General features: G+C 35.9%; 1 protein-coding gene across 4 annotated transcripts in view; it reads left to right on the forward strand.

Moving 5' to 3' along the window:
- Positions 1-15,020, forward strand: part of MAPK14 (mitogen-activated protein kinase 14) — a 73,717-nt gene that overhangs the window by 38,416 nt on the left and 20,281 nt on the right. For all 4 annotated transcript variants that reach the window (XM_011373544.2, XM_011373542.2, XM_011373543.2 and 1 more), the window contains 5 exons: positions 8,531-8,642; positions 9,380-9,409; positions 9,731-9,778; positions 10,930-11,044; positions 11,626-11,697. In XM_011373544.2, the coding sequence (XP_011371846.1) occupies positions 8,531-8,642; positions 9,380-9,409; positions 9,731-9,778; positions 10,930-11,044; positions 11,626-11,697 (377 nt within the window). The remainder of the gene's footprint in view (positions 1-8,530; positions 8,643-9,379; positions 9,410-9,730; positions 9,779-10,929; positions 11,045-11,625; positions 11,698-15,020) is intronic.

Below are 15,020 nucleotides of genomic sequence, written 5' to 3' on the forward strand. Positions count from 1 at the left end.
CTAACCGTTTGGATTGGGTAAATACAATATTTTTATTCTTTGAAAATAGGCTGAGTGCTCAAGATATGTAATAGAGGAAGAGAAGCAGTCTGGGGGAAAGATGGATGAGTTAACTGTATTAACAGTTATATTTGCAATTTATTTCCTTATCAGAGAGGTCTGCTGAAATGGAGAGAGTTGGTGAAGTTCCTTGTAGATGTCTTCACTGGCTCACATTTTAAATCTAAATAAATTACACATCTTTTAATAAAATACCATTCAGTTTTTGTCTCAGATGATCAATAAGATGCCCCCTTTTTCTCAGATTAGCTGGTGTGAAAAGGTAAAAAAGCTTCAAGGCCTAGCTTATAGCTTGAGTCCTACAAGATATCTTTCCCTAGCATTCCAGTCAAGATGACAGAGTAGATAAATGTTGTGTTTGCCATCTTCCATGACCACATCAGAATCACAACTAAATTATAGAATGATCAACCTGGAGAAGCATCTCAAGACTAGCTGAACAGAAGTTCTATAACTAAGGATATAGAGAAGAAACCATGATGAAACTGGTAGAAGGGACAGAGATGCCGAATGAGCTAGTCCCACACCCACGTTTGGCAGTTGAGAATCAGGAGAGGTATCTCAGCTACAGAGGTTCCCCCATTACGAGTGAGGGATCCCAGTCTCATATCAAGCTCTTGAGCCCAGAGCACCAGTGCCAGGAGGAGACCCTGTAACGTTTGGCTGTGAAAATCAGGGGATTCCATCCGTCCAGGTGAGACAGAAGGCTGTTAGAAACCAGGACGTTCTCTTAAAGGGCTCATGCACAGACTCAGTCGCTTGTAAGCACTCACCCTGGGCTGTGGTGAAGGAACAGAGGCTTGAGTGGTATCAGAGACATACAGGGAGAAATTGAGTTGTATGACTTCAGGGCAAGGGCTGGAGGGACAGCTGCCATTGTCCCTGTGTTGAGCCCTCCCCGCACATGGCCAAATCTGAATCCACATTAACCTGGTGAACATCACTCCCCCCACATTGGTGACTCCCTGAGACCCCTCCTCACCCAACTCACATACCTCCTGAGGCCCTTTCAGTGAGTGAACTTTATGGGCAGCCGGCAGGCAGTGGTAGGCCTTGGGATGCCCTTTTACTGAGTGATCCCAGGCCCGGTACTGGTGGCAGCTGGCCTCAGTTCACAGCGACCTCTCTCACATACCTCAAGGCCCAGTACAGGTAGCTGCTAATCTCAGATTGCTTTGTAGCTCTTACCAGGTAGCACTGAGCTCATCACAGGTAACATCTGACCTTGGCCTGCACTAGAGCCTTTCCTAAGAGGCCCTGCACCACACCTGGTGGCTGGCTTCAGACTACAACAGAGCACCCCCCAATTAGCTTCACAAGTGACATACCCAGAGGTTGGTCTCATCAGGCACCAGAACCTGCTGAGGCAAATCCTGCTTCATGGGGTCAGCCCCCTCACAGCAGCTCCTACCCTGTGATTGTGGCCAATACTCAAAGCCAGTCAGCCTGAGGGTCCACTCCACCACTGATGTGCCAACAGCAATCAAGGCTCAACAGGAGAGCACACAGAATTCACACAAGGGACGCTCCTGTAGCACACAGCTCAGGAGATTAGGGAGACTGAGCCACTGAGCCCCACAGGACACCTGCCACATAGGACCAAGACTGGTAGACAAAACAGCCCTACCTAATACATAGAAATAAATACAGGGAGGCAGACAAAAGGGAGAGACAAAGAAACATTCCCAAATAAAAGATCAGGAGAAAACTCCAGAAAAAGAACTAAACAAAATGAAAGCAAGCTATCTATCAAATACAGAGTTCAAAACACTGGTTATAAGATACTCAAAGAACTTAGTGAGAACTTCAACAAAGAGATAGTAAGCATAAAAAGGGACATAGAAATCAAAAAAGAACCAGTCAGAAATGAAGACAAAACAGAAATGAAGAATACACTAGAAGTTATCAATAGCAGATTATATGAAGTAGAGGATTGAATCAACAATTTGGAAGACAAGGTAACAGAAAACACTCAATTGGAACAGCAACAAGAAAAAAGAATTTTAAAAAATGAATAATTGAAGAGACCTTTGGGACATCATCAAGTGTACCAACATTCACATAATAGGGGTACCAGGAGGAGGAGAGAAAAAGCAAGAACTGAGAATTTATTTGAAGAAATAATGACTGAAAACTTCCCTAAGCTGATGAAGGAAATAGATATACAAGTCTAAGAATTGCAGAGAGTCCCAAACAAGATGAACTCAAAGAGGCCCACACCAAGACACATCAATTAAAATGGCAAAAGGTAAAGACAGACTCTTAAAAGCAGCAAGAGAAAGGCAGTTAGTTACCTGCAAAGGAGCTCCCATAAGACTGTCAGCTGATTTCTCAACAGAAATTTTGCAGGCCAGATGAGATTGGCATAAAATATTCAAAGTGATGAAAAGCAAAGACCTATAACCAAGATTACTGAAACCAGCAAAGAAATCATTTAGAATTGAAGGAGAGATAGAGCTTCCCAGACTAGAAAAAGCTAAAAGAGTTCATCAACACCAAACCAGTATTACAAGAAATGGTACAGGGACTTCTTTAAGAAGAAGAAGAAAAATGGTTAAAAATATAAATATTAAAATGCCAATAACTAAATATCTATCAATGGTTACTTTAAATCTAAATGAATTAAATGCTCCAATCAAATGACATAGGGTGGCTGAATGGATGAAAAGACAAGACCCTTGCATATGTTGCCTACAAGAGACTCACTTCAGCTCAAAAGACACACACAGATTGAAAGTAAAGGAGTGGAAAAAGATATGTCATGAAAATGGGAACACACCAAAGGAGGGGAAAAAAACTGGGTAGCAAGCAATACTTAAACCAGACAAAATAGACTTTAAAACAAAGGCCATAACAAGAGACAAGGATTTAGTAATCCCACTCCGGGTATTTATCCAAAGAATTCCAAAGCACTACTTCAAAGGGATGTGTGCATCCATGCGTTCATTGTAGCATTATTTACAACAGTCAAGATATGGAGGCAACCTGGGTGTCCATTAATAGATGATTTGATAAGGAAGAGGTGGTACATATATACAATGGAATATTACTCAGTCATAAAAAAGAATGAAATCTTGCCGTCCGCAACAACATGAGTCGACGTAGAGGGTATTGTGCTGAATGGAGTAAGACAGACAAAGACAAATGCTATATGATTTCACTTATACGTGGAATCTAAAAAAACAAAATAAATGAACAAACAAAATAGAAACAGACTCATAGATACAGAGAACAAACTGATGGTTGCCATCTGGGAGGAGGGTTTGGCTGCCTGGTTGAAAAAAGTGAAGAGATTAAGTACAAGTTGGTAGTTACAAAGTAGTCACAGGGTTGTAAAGTATAGCATAGAGAATTTAGTCAATAGTGTTATAATAACTATGTAGGGTGCCAAGTGAGTACTTATCAGGAGAATTGCTTTGTAAATTATATAAATGACTAACCACTATGCCGTATACCTGAAACTAATATAAATAATATTGAATGTCAACTGTAATTGAAAATTGAAAAGGAAAAAAAAATCGATAGAGACAAATGGCTGGGTTATGTAAATAGCGATTCTATTTCTAAAGCTCAACAGACCTCTCGAAGAAAACTACATAGCAGCATAGAAAACAAGGCATCTATTTGCTTGTTGGAGAATGTGTTTTCCCCATACAACAAAGCTGAAATATACAGTCTTTAACAGTTGACACTTTCTTAATTGAAATGTATATGTTTTAAAATTCAGTATAATATTTTCAACAAAAGTCTTATAGAAGGGGCATTTTAAATTTTATTTTCCTTTCAAATGTATGATTTAGAAATTAATTTTTAAATAGAATATCCAAATTACATATTGTCATTTTGTTAATTTATCAATTGGAAAAAAATTCATCCTTTATATACATTTTTTAAAAAAATCTTTTTCTAATTAACTCCTTCCTAAGTCTAGATTGGGGCTCTCTCCCATGTGTTCTTCAACATTTTGATGTTCCCTTTCGTAGCTCTAATCGTGCCCTAGTATGATTATATATTTACATTTGCCATCCTCTTATCTAAATTCTATATCTGTCTTTTCCACTGTTGCATCCCTTCAGTGCTCAACAATAAATAATTGTCAATGGAGTGACAGAATGAACGAACCTTGTGCTGTGTTGTTTATAACTTTTTGATGATCTGATTGTTTGATAGCATGCCCTGTGCATTCTCTTGACTAGCTTTTTTGTTTTTATCCTGTAATGTAGACTATATTGTAGAATATCGAGTCTGATTTGTTGATGCAGGTAATGTAGAGGGCACCTTTTGGTAATCTTTGCTTCAAACAAGAATAGTTTGTTGCAAAATAAACTGGCTAAGCTGCCTACCTGGCTGCTGAATGGTGCTTTTACCTCTTACATTAGAAAGATCTGGTCTACTTATCAGATGAGATCTTTGGCATGAGTATTTCATTAAGGTGTGTCTTGCCTGGTATTATGTAATAGTAAAGCTCTATGAGTTGTCCTGGGCCATTCAATTTCATTCAGTAGTTATTGAGTGCCTACTATCTGCCAGACACTGTTCTAGGTGCTTTAGATACTACACAAAAAAGAACCCTGTCCTTCTTGAACATTGTACAGATAGAAAGCAGTAAACAATGCACATTTAAAAAATAAATCAGATAATCTGGTAGCAGGCAATAGTGCTATGGACAAAAAGAAAAGGTAGAGGAAGGAAGGGAAATTAGGAATGTGGGGGCAGGGTGAAAGATGCAATTTAAAATGGGGTGGTAAGGATATGCCTCATTGAGAAGGTGTATTTTGAGCAGAAATTTGAAGTAGTAGAAGAATTAGACTCATGAATGGTTGGGGAAAGAGCATTCCAGGCAGAAGGAACAGCCAGTGCAAATGTCATGAGGCAGAAGACTGCATGTTGATTTGGAATTGCAGCAAGGGTGCCTGTGTGGCTGGATTAAGGCCATTGTGGAGCTGAGAGAGAGCAGGAAGAGAAGCAGATGAAGTAAGAGATAACTGGGGATAGGGTGCTGGATTATGTAGGGCTTTATCTACAATCGAAGGGATTTTTCTTTTTGAAGAGAGGAGTGACAAGGTCTGGTTTTTATTTCTAAAGAATCGCTCTTTTCCGCTGTGTTGAGAATAGATTGCAGAAAGTCCCAGAGATCATTGAATGTATGTATTTCAAAGGCTTGTTGTTACAAATTGTCAGTTCCTGTGATTATTTTAAATACTTTCTTTAAATATGGAATTTTTTTTTGCCTTTTGATAATAGTTTTATCAAATAGGGCTGACAATAGTAGAGATGCCAGTCTGTAGATATAGAAGATATAGGTTCTTTTTGACTATATTATGCTTAAAAAAAAAAAAAAAAAAAGTGGCAGAGTAGGAGTCTTGACAATTGGCTGTTATCCAAGAAGTCCTTAATAAATGAAGCTCTAGAATAGGGCGCTACCGGCAGTACTGAAAACCACTTATTGTAGACTTCTGCCTTTTTTACTGGTATAGTACATTTTACTTATAAGAGTCATTTTAAGAAATGGTGATATATGCTCTTTATAGTCTGATTTAATTTAAAGAAGACAATCTTCACAAGAAAAATGAAAAAAGATTTGTATCATGTCATGAAATCATTTTTTCAGCCTTTAGCCTAAATAATAAGCTCCTACTTATTTCCTTTTTAAAGATGAGAGAACTAGATACAGAGAGCTTTCCAACTGTGCTCAAGTCAAATCTTCATTAATTTATTTGAGGTGTTATAAACACTGACAATATTAGGCATGTCTTTACAAAAACGTGACCAAATTTGCTTTCCAGAGACAAATACTAAAGAAATTATGTTGCTATTAATGCTCCTTTTGGAATTCACTTTTTAAAAATGTGCTCATCTATGTTTTCTTTTCATTCCCTTTTTCACTACTTTTAAAAGTTGATATGTCTTCCATAAGAATTCGGTAACTTTCACAGTGCTTGCTTTTGTCCACTATTGCAAGGTTTATTTTGGAAACCTTTCTTTATGTGATGAGTTGGAATTTGACAATTGGTTGTCATAGGTTGGTCTTTGAGCTTCATGGAAAAAACATAGAGTGATTTGGTTAGTTCCTGCAACACACTTCTGCCAGGAATAATGCTTTTCAATTTATTTAATTATAGCCTAGAAGCAGTGCTTGGTAGTTATTACTGTATAGACTGATTAACCTTATATACTTACATAATGTTTTGAAAGTCTCACCCTCCGTCTGGAAATTTTAGTGATAAAATGGATGTGGTCTCTGATGGGGAGGGGATTTGAGGGGAATGACACAGTGGGGGAACATTCTAACTAAAAGCAGATTCTTTCTCAAGTTGTACAGTCAGTGGTCTTCTGGATGTATAGGATTTCTTTTTTCTGGTAACCATTGAAGCACAGTAGTTACAGTTGAAATTACTATGGTTGCATCGATAATACTGCTTAACACTTTTGTGAATTAGCACAGACATATTAGCAAGTTAAGGTTTTTAGGTTTTATTTCAAGACAAATTAAGATAGATTCTAGGTAGAATCATCCAAAATAATATTTCCATTGTGTACCTTTTCTCCTTAAAATTATTTTTAAAAATTGGGAGAATAGTCCTTTTACTTATCAATGTCATAAAATGTAATTATTTGCAAAGCAGTCTTATAAGACAGAAATTGATTCTCTCTTCTTCAACCTGAGCCTTGCAGTTTGTCATAATTGTTATTATGGACATGGCGGGCTCTAGCTCAGGTTTTCTAGGGGAAGTACTGATTTCAAAATATTAGCTAGTTATTCACAACCTTCTTATTTTTGTCAGATTATGTGTCAATTTGGGGTGTTTCTGTTTTGTCAGCTTTCTTCTTCATTAGTTAAAGATTAGCTTTGATAGTAAATATTGAGAATTGATAAGGAAATTATCTGGAGATACTGCTTCTCTGGTTATTTTGACATTTATAAAACTTTTACTCTCTCTACTTAAATTGTGTGTCAACTGGAAGATTTTGGAGGTAGTATGTGCTGTGATTACTGTTATCATCTCTGAGATCACAGTTTTGGATTCAGCCCCTGACATTACCACTCTTTTAACCTTGAGCAAATTTTGCTTGTTCTATCTTTGTTTCCTCATCAGTGAAAAGGGAATACTAATGGGACTTACCTCACAGAGTTGCAGGGAAGAGTACAGAAGACATGGACATAATAAATAGTGCTTGGCCAAGAAATAAACACTAACTGTCTTTGGTTATGTTATATTGAGCTTGGAACATCTCTTAAATCATAACTACCTTTATGAAAACATTTCAGAAAGTCCAATTTACACTTCAAATTACATTTAGAGTCCATCCTTTCCTCAAGGCAATATAAACATGCAAGTTTTGAAATGCTAAACTCTTACCTTGAGGTTACATGTAGTAACTACTGTTGACCTTAGTGAAATTGGGAACCAAATGACCATAGCAGCCCAACAAGGAAATTATGGAACAACAACAACAAAAAACAATTCCTCTTCGAGGAAAGAAATTAATAAATGGTGTGTGTGTGTATGTAAAGAGAGGTCATACACATTTATTCATATAATACATTATAATAAATTTAAAATTACTGGCCTGGTTTCTTTCCCTCCAAATTTATTTTTTTAAAAAATCAACATTCTTTATAACTGAACTGGTATATGTTATTATTCAGCCTCAGGAATGGGTAATGACTCTTAAACAGTAGATAAAACCTAATCTGGTTCTTAAAAATTCAGCCTCTTTAGTACTGATGTGGTTTTTATGTTCTCATACTTGTGTAATACAGTAATGAGTGGGTAAGGCATTGCATCTAGAATATCAGAGGTAAACCTGTTGGACTTGAATGTAATCATTCCCTAATCTTACCATGTAAGAACAAGATTAATTGCCAGCACCACACCTGTGAGGAGAAGTTCTGGAATGCCTCATCTCGCTTACGGATAAAATGTGTTCCTCCTTCCTTTAAAGTAAATGCAGGAATGTTGTCAGTGAACAATATCTTTTACCAGTCATTCCTGAAAAAGGAGAATTATAATGTGAAATTTTAAAGCTACTCCAATTTTAGCACCTACAACTTGGAGGGTTTATAATGAGATGAAAATGTAATGGTGGATTTAAAAGTTCAAAATACTGTATTATTGTCATGCATTTAGTTTACTGTATATTTCTCATGCAACAATAACATTTTTAAAGAAAACATACTAAGACAAGTTCTAATCTCCATTTTTGATTTTTTCCTTTTTCTGTAGAGAATGTAGGAAAAAATATGTCAAGTTGGAACAAGTATAAAATTTTTAGAAAAATAGATGATGAGTGATAAAATTAGAACAGTAGTGTTGAAAATGAGCCCCCTATGGGTAGTTATTAAGCTTTTAGTTGTCATTGTGATACTTACTGGGTGGCCTTCTCTTAAAAACTTTTAAAAGTCTTATGAAGATAACAACTTGCTCAGGGGTTCTGGATTATTGTGTAACTCTTTGCTAATTTCTAGGTATCTAGTGACCCATCTCATGGGGGCAGATCTGAACAACATTGTGAAATGTCAGAAGCTTACAGATGACCATGTTCAGTTCCTTATCTACCAAATTCTCCGAGGTCTCAAGGTACTGACAGTATTAGTTAATAATTTTGAAAAATGAAATTCTCTCCCTCATTCTTTCCCTTCTATTTAGAGCATAAGAAAAAACAAAACAAAACTTTTCTTATGCAAAATTCAAATGCTCACAACATCACTCATCCAGTCATAGTATAAAACCCCTGAATTTTCTCAGTGACCACAGTTACCAACATATGGCCAATCTTGTTTCTTTTGTATTCCCCAAGCCCTGGGTTATTTTAAGGCAAGTCTAGACATCATATCATCCCACCCATAGATACTTCAGTATACATGTCCAAGAGTTAAGGACTCTTTATTATTACAGATAAACAATAATAGTAATTTCTTGATATAATCTAATATCTGGTCAGTGTCATGTTGAAACTTTAGAAACATCCTCAAAGAGACTAATTTATTTGTGGAAGGGGCAGATAAACAGTATTTTAAAATTAAGCCCCCTTTGATACTTAGCAGCTTTGAGCACTTATTGAGCTCCAGAGAACCAACTAGAAAATAGATCGAAAGCTCTATTTCACTCATACTTCAGCTCTGTGAGTAGAGTTGGTGGTATGGAAATCATAGTTACGATAAAGGTACAGACTACTTGTTCTTATTTCTAATCCCATTGTTAATAATAGCAGTTCTTATTGATTCATGAAAATGTACTTCAAATAAGTCTTATAATGTGGTAGTTGGAGGCTGGAGATAACTTTTCATTTAACTGACTTTTTTTCTGTTTCACAGTATATACATTCAGCCGACATAATTCACAGGGTATGTATTGTGTTTTTTATTAAACTATTTTCAGGAACTGGGGTGTGTGTGGGATGGGGGGAGATCCTAATCTAAGCTTACTTTAGCCATTGAAATATTGATTGATTGCAACTTTGTTTTAGGTTTAAACTGCTTAAAGAAAGATGTATAGTTTTTACCTATTTAAGGCTAATTAGGACTAGATAGTGACTACAGAGTGGAGATTGTCTGTTTATAGCTGGATGAAGTCTTACTTTTATGTTTGGATCTTCATCATTACCTTTGAGAGAATTTACCATGCTTCATAAAGTTGAACCTGTCCTCTCTGTACTTGCTTCCTAGGACCTAAAACCTAGTAATCTAGCTGTGAATGAAGACTGTGAGCTGAAGGTAAGATGAAGAGAGGGTGGTAATTGTTTCACCTTGTAATTATATGTTTGATTAACCAGGCAAATTTATATAGGGAATAGTTTATAGGCCATGACTTTTTATCTGAAAATTCATATTGTCCTTAGGACTATCAGACTTTGGAATTTAAACCATAGACTTAGTAAGCTTTAGTTTTAAGTGACATTGAAGGTGCATCAAGTGTCTTGTTTCCATTCTAAAAGTTAAGTTAGAAATTTAATGTATTAGTTATAATAGAGGAAAATTATAGTCTGAATATCAAGTAAGCAATCTTGAAGAGATAATTATTAGATTAAATAGGTTCCTAAGAAAAAAAATGACAGCAACCTACTCACTCAAAATAATTCAAATAAAAGATAAATAAATCGTCTGTTAAGAGCAAACAGCTCTGGAAAATTTTTGTTTGTTCGTTTTATTTCATTTTTTTACTCAATGATTTTGAAACAGTTTACACACATTAAAATGCATCATTTTAAGTGTACATTAGACAAATTTATATATCCATAGAACCAACACAGTTTTGATAAAGAACATTTCCATCACTTCAAAAAGCTCCTTTGTACTTTTTCCTAGCCAATCCCCACCCCTTCACCCCTAATTCTGGCTACAGACAACCACTGATCTGCTTTCTGATACTGTAGAGTAGATTTATCTTTTTTGGAGTTTCCTACAAATGGACTCATACAGTATTTTTGTGTGTGTGTCTGACTTTTGCTTAGTATAATATTTTTGAGATTCATCTGTATTGTGTGTATCAGCAGTTCATTTTTATTGCTGAGTAGTATCCATTTTATGAATATATCACAATTTGTTTATCCATCCATTGATAGACGTTTGCTTTAGTTCTCATTTGGGGCTATGCTCTGAATATTCATGTGTAAGCCTTTGTGTAGACATTCATTTTCATTGCTCTTGGGTAAATACCTAGGAATGGCATTCTTGTTTTGCTTTTTGTAATTTCTTTTTTTAAAGTTCTTGCAGTGTTTACCCTGCATTCTAAGTGTGGACCAGGGAATATGTTTATGAAAGTGCTATATTGTTCTCCCTTTCTATAAGGCACTAGAGTTTTTTCCTCTCCTGCTTTACAAGTCTTAGGAGTTTGACTCTTTCAGTGCCTGATCTCTCTCCCTTAGATCCTGGATTTTGGACTGGCTCGACATACAGATGATGAAATGACAGGCTATGTGGCCACTAGGTGGTACAGGGCTCCTGAGATCATGCTGAACTGGATGCATTACAACCAGACAGGTAATGCTTACATTGGTTATTTAGGGCCTTATTAATACCACGTTGGGTGAATTTGAGATTTTAAGAAGATGGTGGGAGTGGGAGGAAATATTTTTTCTTCCCTCAGCGATTCTTTTAATGTCTACAAATAGAAACTATTTCTGTTGTTTAGATAGACAAAGTAGAGTTTAATACACAGCTTTTTAACTTTGTGATTTAGCAATTAGGTTTTTATTTATTTAGAGTTTCAACTTATTTTCTGAATACTTCTACATGAAGACACTGGGTTCATAATCTTAACTTCTCAATATTATTTGGGAGAATCCTCCATTTCTACCAGTAAGAAACTTTTGCTCCTTTGTGAACATCTTATTTCTCTTGCCTTAATTATGATTTGACTTATCCCACATATGAAGCCCTTTAGTGGGTTGAGAGTCTTAATAAGCTTATTTATTTCTTTTTGTACAAATGAGTATGATTGTTGAACCTAAGATATCTTAAATAATAATTTGAGTATTTCACCACTAGTTATAGTTTCATTCATGGCCAACTATGATAATAGTGACATTGTATGCACTTTTATTTCTCTTTAATTTTGCCAGTTGATATTTGGTCAGTGGGATGCATAATGGCCGAGCTGTTGACTGGAAGAACGTTGTTTCCTGGTACAGACCGTATCCTTTAAAAAGTTTTGGATTCTTGTTTCTTAACTGTATTCCAGTGTTCATGGAAATATACTACTTTTACCCGTCTCTAGGGAACATTCTCAGTTCCTGGCTTTTATAGTCTAGATATGAATAATGAGATCTCTCTTTCTGAGTATCTTGCCTTGCCAAGAAAAAGGCTTTGGTTTGCTTTTGTAAGTTGGAAGAATTCCTCATAAGCTGGAAAATCCTTTAAAACTTTCATATATCATCTTTTTGCCACAAGTTTCTTATATTAATATTCTGTGACCTGAGAGTATTCATGAGACGTTCTAGATCTCAATGACTGGTTTAGTCTGCTTATATAAACAATGAGCACAAGATACTTATTTATAAATCAGAGGTATCTTTTGTTTTTATATTTGGTTTACATATTAAAAAGGCTATATTTGGTCTCTGTAATGATATTCCTGCTGACTCTTATGTTTGTTTAACAACAGTAAAAGCAAGAGATGATAAGGTCACTGCGTTGTATGCCTTTTTTTTTTTCCCAGTACAACTTTATTTTTATCCCAAACCTTAACTTACTTCCAGATTTATTGTCTAGTTTATGGTTTCTTATGACTCCTTTGTTTTAGCACCTTTCCTATCTGCTGCATGCCTATTTCACAGTTTAGTAATAATATCAAATTGTGGTTTGTTGAAAGTCTCATCAGTTCCACTTGGTGAAGATGTTTAGGTGAGAAAGAATGTTGAAATAATATTTCTAGAATTAGGTTTGAGGATTTTTGTAAAATTCATTTGACTAGCCTTCAGTGGGTTGGTGGGCTTTTAGAGGTGCTGTGGTTACCTGTATTCTGTCATGCTTAGAGACCTAAAAGCTGTTTTATGTTTTAGCCCCTCACCTGAGCAAAATCATTGCATTTATAAATAAGAATATCAGTTTGCTTGCTTACAGTTTGGGGTATGCTTCTGTGGTGACCGCAATGTTCATGTTATCTATTCACATAATCTGGATATGTGGCTAATAAACTGAAAAATATTTTCCCTCTGAATCTTACTGGATTGATAGAGTTCAGTCTCTTGATACTTAGCTCACTCTCTTCCTCCTCATCTCCTAATTTGAAGTTAGTTTAATTAATACCTCGTGCTTCTCCTTTTCCTTTGCTTAATTTACCTTATATCTGATTCTTAGAAATTTGGTATATACATTACAGTTCAAGCTAAGTGAATTAGGGAAAATTTGTAATTCTCTTTTTCCTCAGGTACAAACTTCAGAGTCTCATCCTTTAGTCTCTCCTCCCGAGCACACTGCTCTAATGCTGTCCTCTGTTCCCTTCTCCCCTTTCTCTTCTTTATATCTGTATTTCCATCTACCTTCAGTTAGTTGTAGACACTCATACCTACATAGACGAAGTGGTGGAGAAGAGTCAACAATAGAGCATACTGGTTAAGAGCACATGCTCTGGAATCAGCCTAGTAGCTCCTTTACTCACAGCTGTGTGACTTTGAGCAAGTTTTCTAATCTCTGTCTCTTGATTTCCTTAACTATAAAACGCTGATAATAGTACATACCTCATGAGGTGGTTGTGAGAATTCAGAGAGATAAAATCTGGAAAATACTTAGAACAGAGCCTACTAGGAAGTGTTACCATCATTTTCATTAATGATCTTTGGAAAACAATTTCTCCCTTTATCTTCCTACTTTATTATCTACTTATGAATCATTAAAGGATAACTCTGTTTTATTTACATTTTGTGACAGTTAGTAAAAGACGGGTCTGCTCAGTAGGCTACCGGTAGAAAGGTTTCAAAGCAGTCGTGCCCTCTGGGCCCACCTCAGACACAGCTGCCTTTTAGAATGCTTTCTTGCAACCTGTAAGAAGTCTTTCCTTTTATGCATACTTCTTTTCCTTCTATGTCTATGAGCTTTAGATAGAAAACCTAGCATTAAACTTTTTACTGGGGGATTCTTTCTTTAATAGATGAGAATTCATTTCAAAATTCTTATTTTAATAATAGTGTTTCTTTTCTACTTGGCTCTTTTCAGTCAGATGTCCTTCTGGATCATAAAAATCAAATTTAAATGATTGATATTTGTAATATCCATAACCCCCACCTGTAGATGTAGCTTTGCTTGCCTGACAGAGAGGGAAGTGTTTTCTATTATTATTTTTTTAACCCGAAGTGTATAATCACTTATATTCTAGCATAGTGGTTCTTTACTCTGTATATCCGAATACTTTGGGGAGCTTTTAAAAACTCCAGATGCCTAGACTCAACTTCAGTTGGCATGGGTCACAGCACAGGCTTTGCTGTGTTTAAGTCTCCAGTTAATTTTTGTGTGCAGCTGGTGTTTAGTACAACTAGAGTTTAACCCAGTTGAATTTTAATTCTTACCTTTCAGACTGATCCTGGAAAAGTATTTAGTTAGGAGTCTTTTCTTGTTTTTAAGAATCTGAAAGTATTCCCTTAGGGACATAGAAAGACATTAGAAAACATCTAGTTGAACCCCTTGTTTTTACAGATGAGGAAACCAAGACCTAGAGAGGATAGATCCAAACCTATTATATATGACTCAGGTCACAGTTTCTTTCCAATATTCAATTTTTGCCTATTTCCCAAATTTCTAGAACTCTTCTTCTTAAAACCTTTGGAGAATGTGCTTCCCCCTCACACTCTTCTTCCTTTGCCCAGAAGGACAAGCAGCTACTGCTTATGGTTTTTATGTGCAACTGAATGTTGAGGTAGCCTCTGGAGCATGCTCTTTATTTGAGTGCACAATTTTCTCCCTATTTTCCTCATTTATTAATCTCACATTTGGAACGGATGCTTTTAGCTTCCAGATAAGAACTAGGTAACAGAACTACGTAACAGAACTTTCTGTGATGTTGCCAAGTGTTTTATATCTGTGCTGTACAATATGGTGGTTGGTAGCCACCAGCCACATGTGGCTGTTAAGCACTTAAAATGTGGTTAGTGAAACTTAGGAGCTGAATTAAAAATATTTTTGTGGTAAAATGTATTAACATAAAGTTTTCCATTTTAATTTTTTGTGGTAAAATATGCATAACATAAAATTTACCATTTTAACCATCTATAAGTATACAATTCAGTGGTATTAATTATATTCACAAAGTTGTGCAGCTATCACCACTATCAATTTTTAAAACATTTCATCACTCCGAATAAAAACTCTGTAACCTTCTTTCCTCCCACAGCCTCTGGTTACCTCTCTTCTATGTTCTGTCTCTATGAATTTGCTTATAATCCATGTCCTAGTGTGTATCAGAAAATTCATTATTTTTTATGACTGACTACTATTCCTTTAGGTAGATAGACAGACAGACAGA

The sequence above is a fragment of the Pteropus vampyrus genome, unplaced genomic scaffold (genome assembly GCF_000151845.1).
Source record: "Pteropus vampyrus isolate Shadow unplaced genomic scaffold, Pvam_2.0 Scaffold225, whole genome shotgun sequence".
NCBI lineage: Eukaryota > Metazoa > Chordata > Mammalia > Chiroptera > Pteropodidae > Pteropus > Pteropus vampyrus.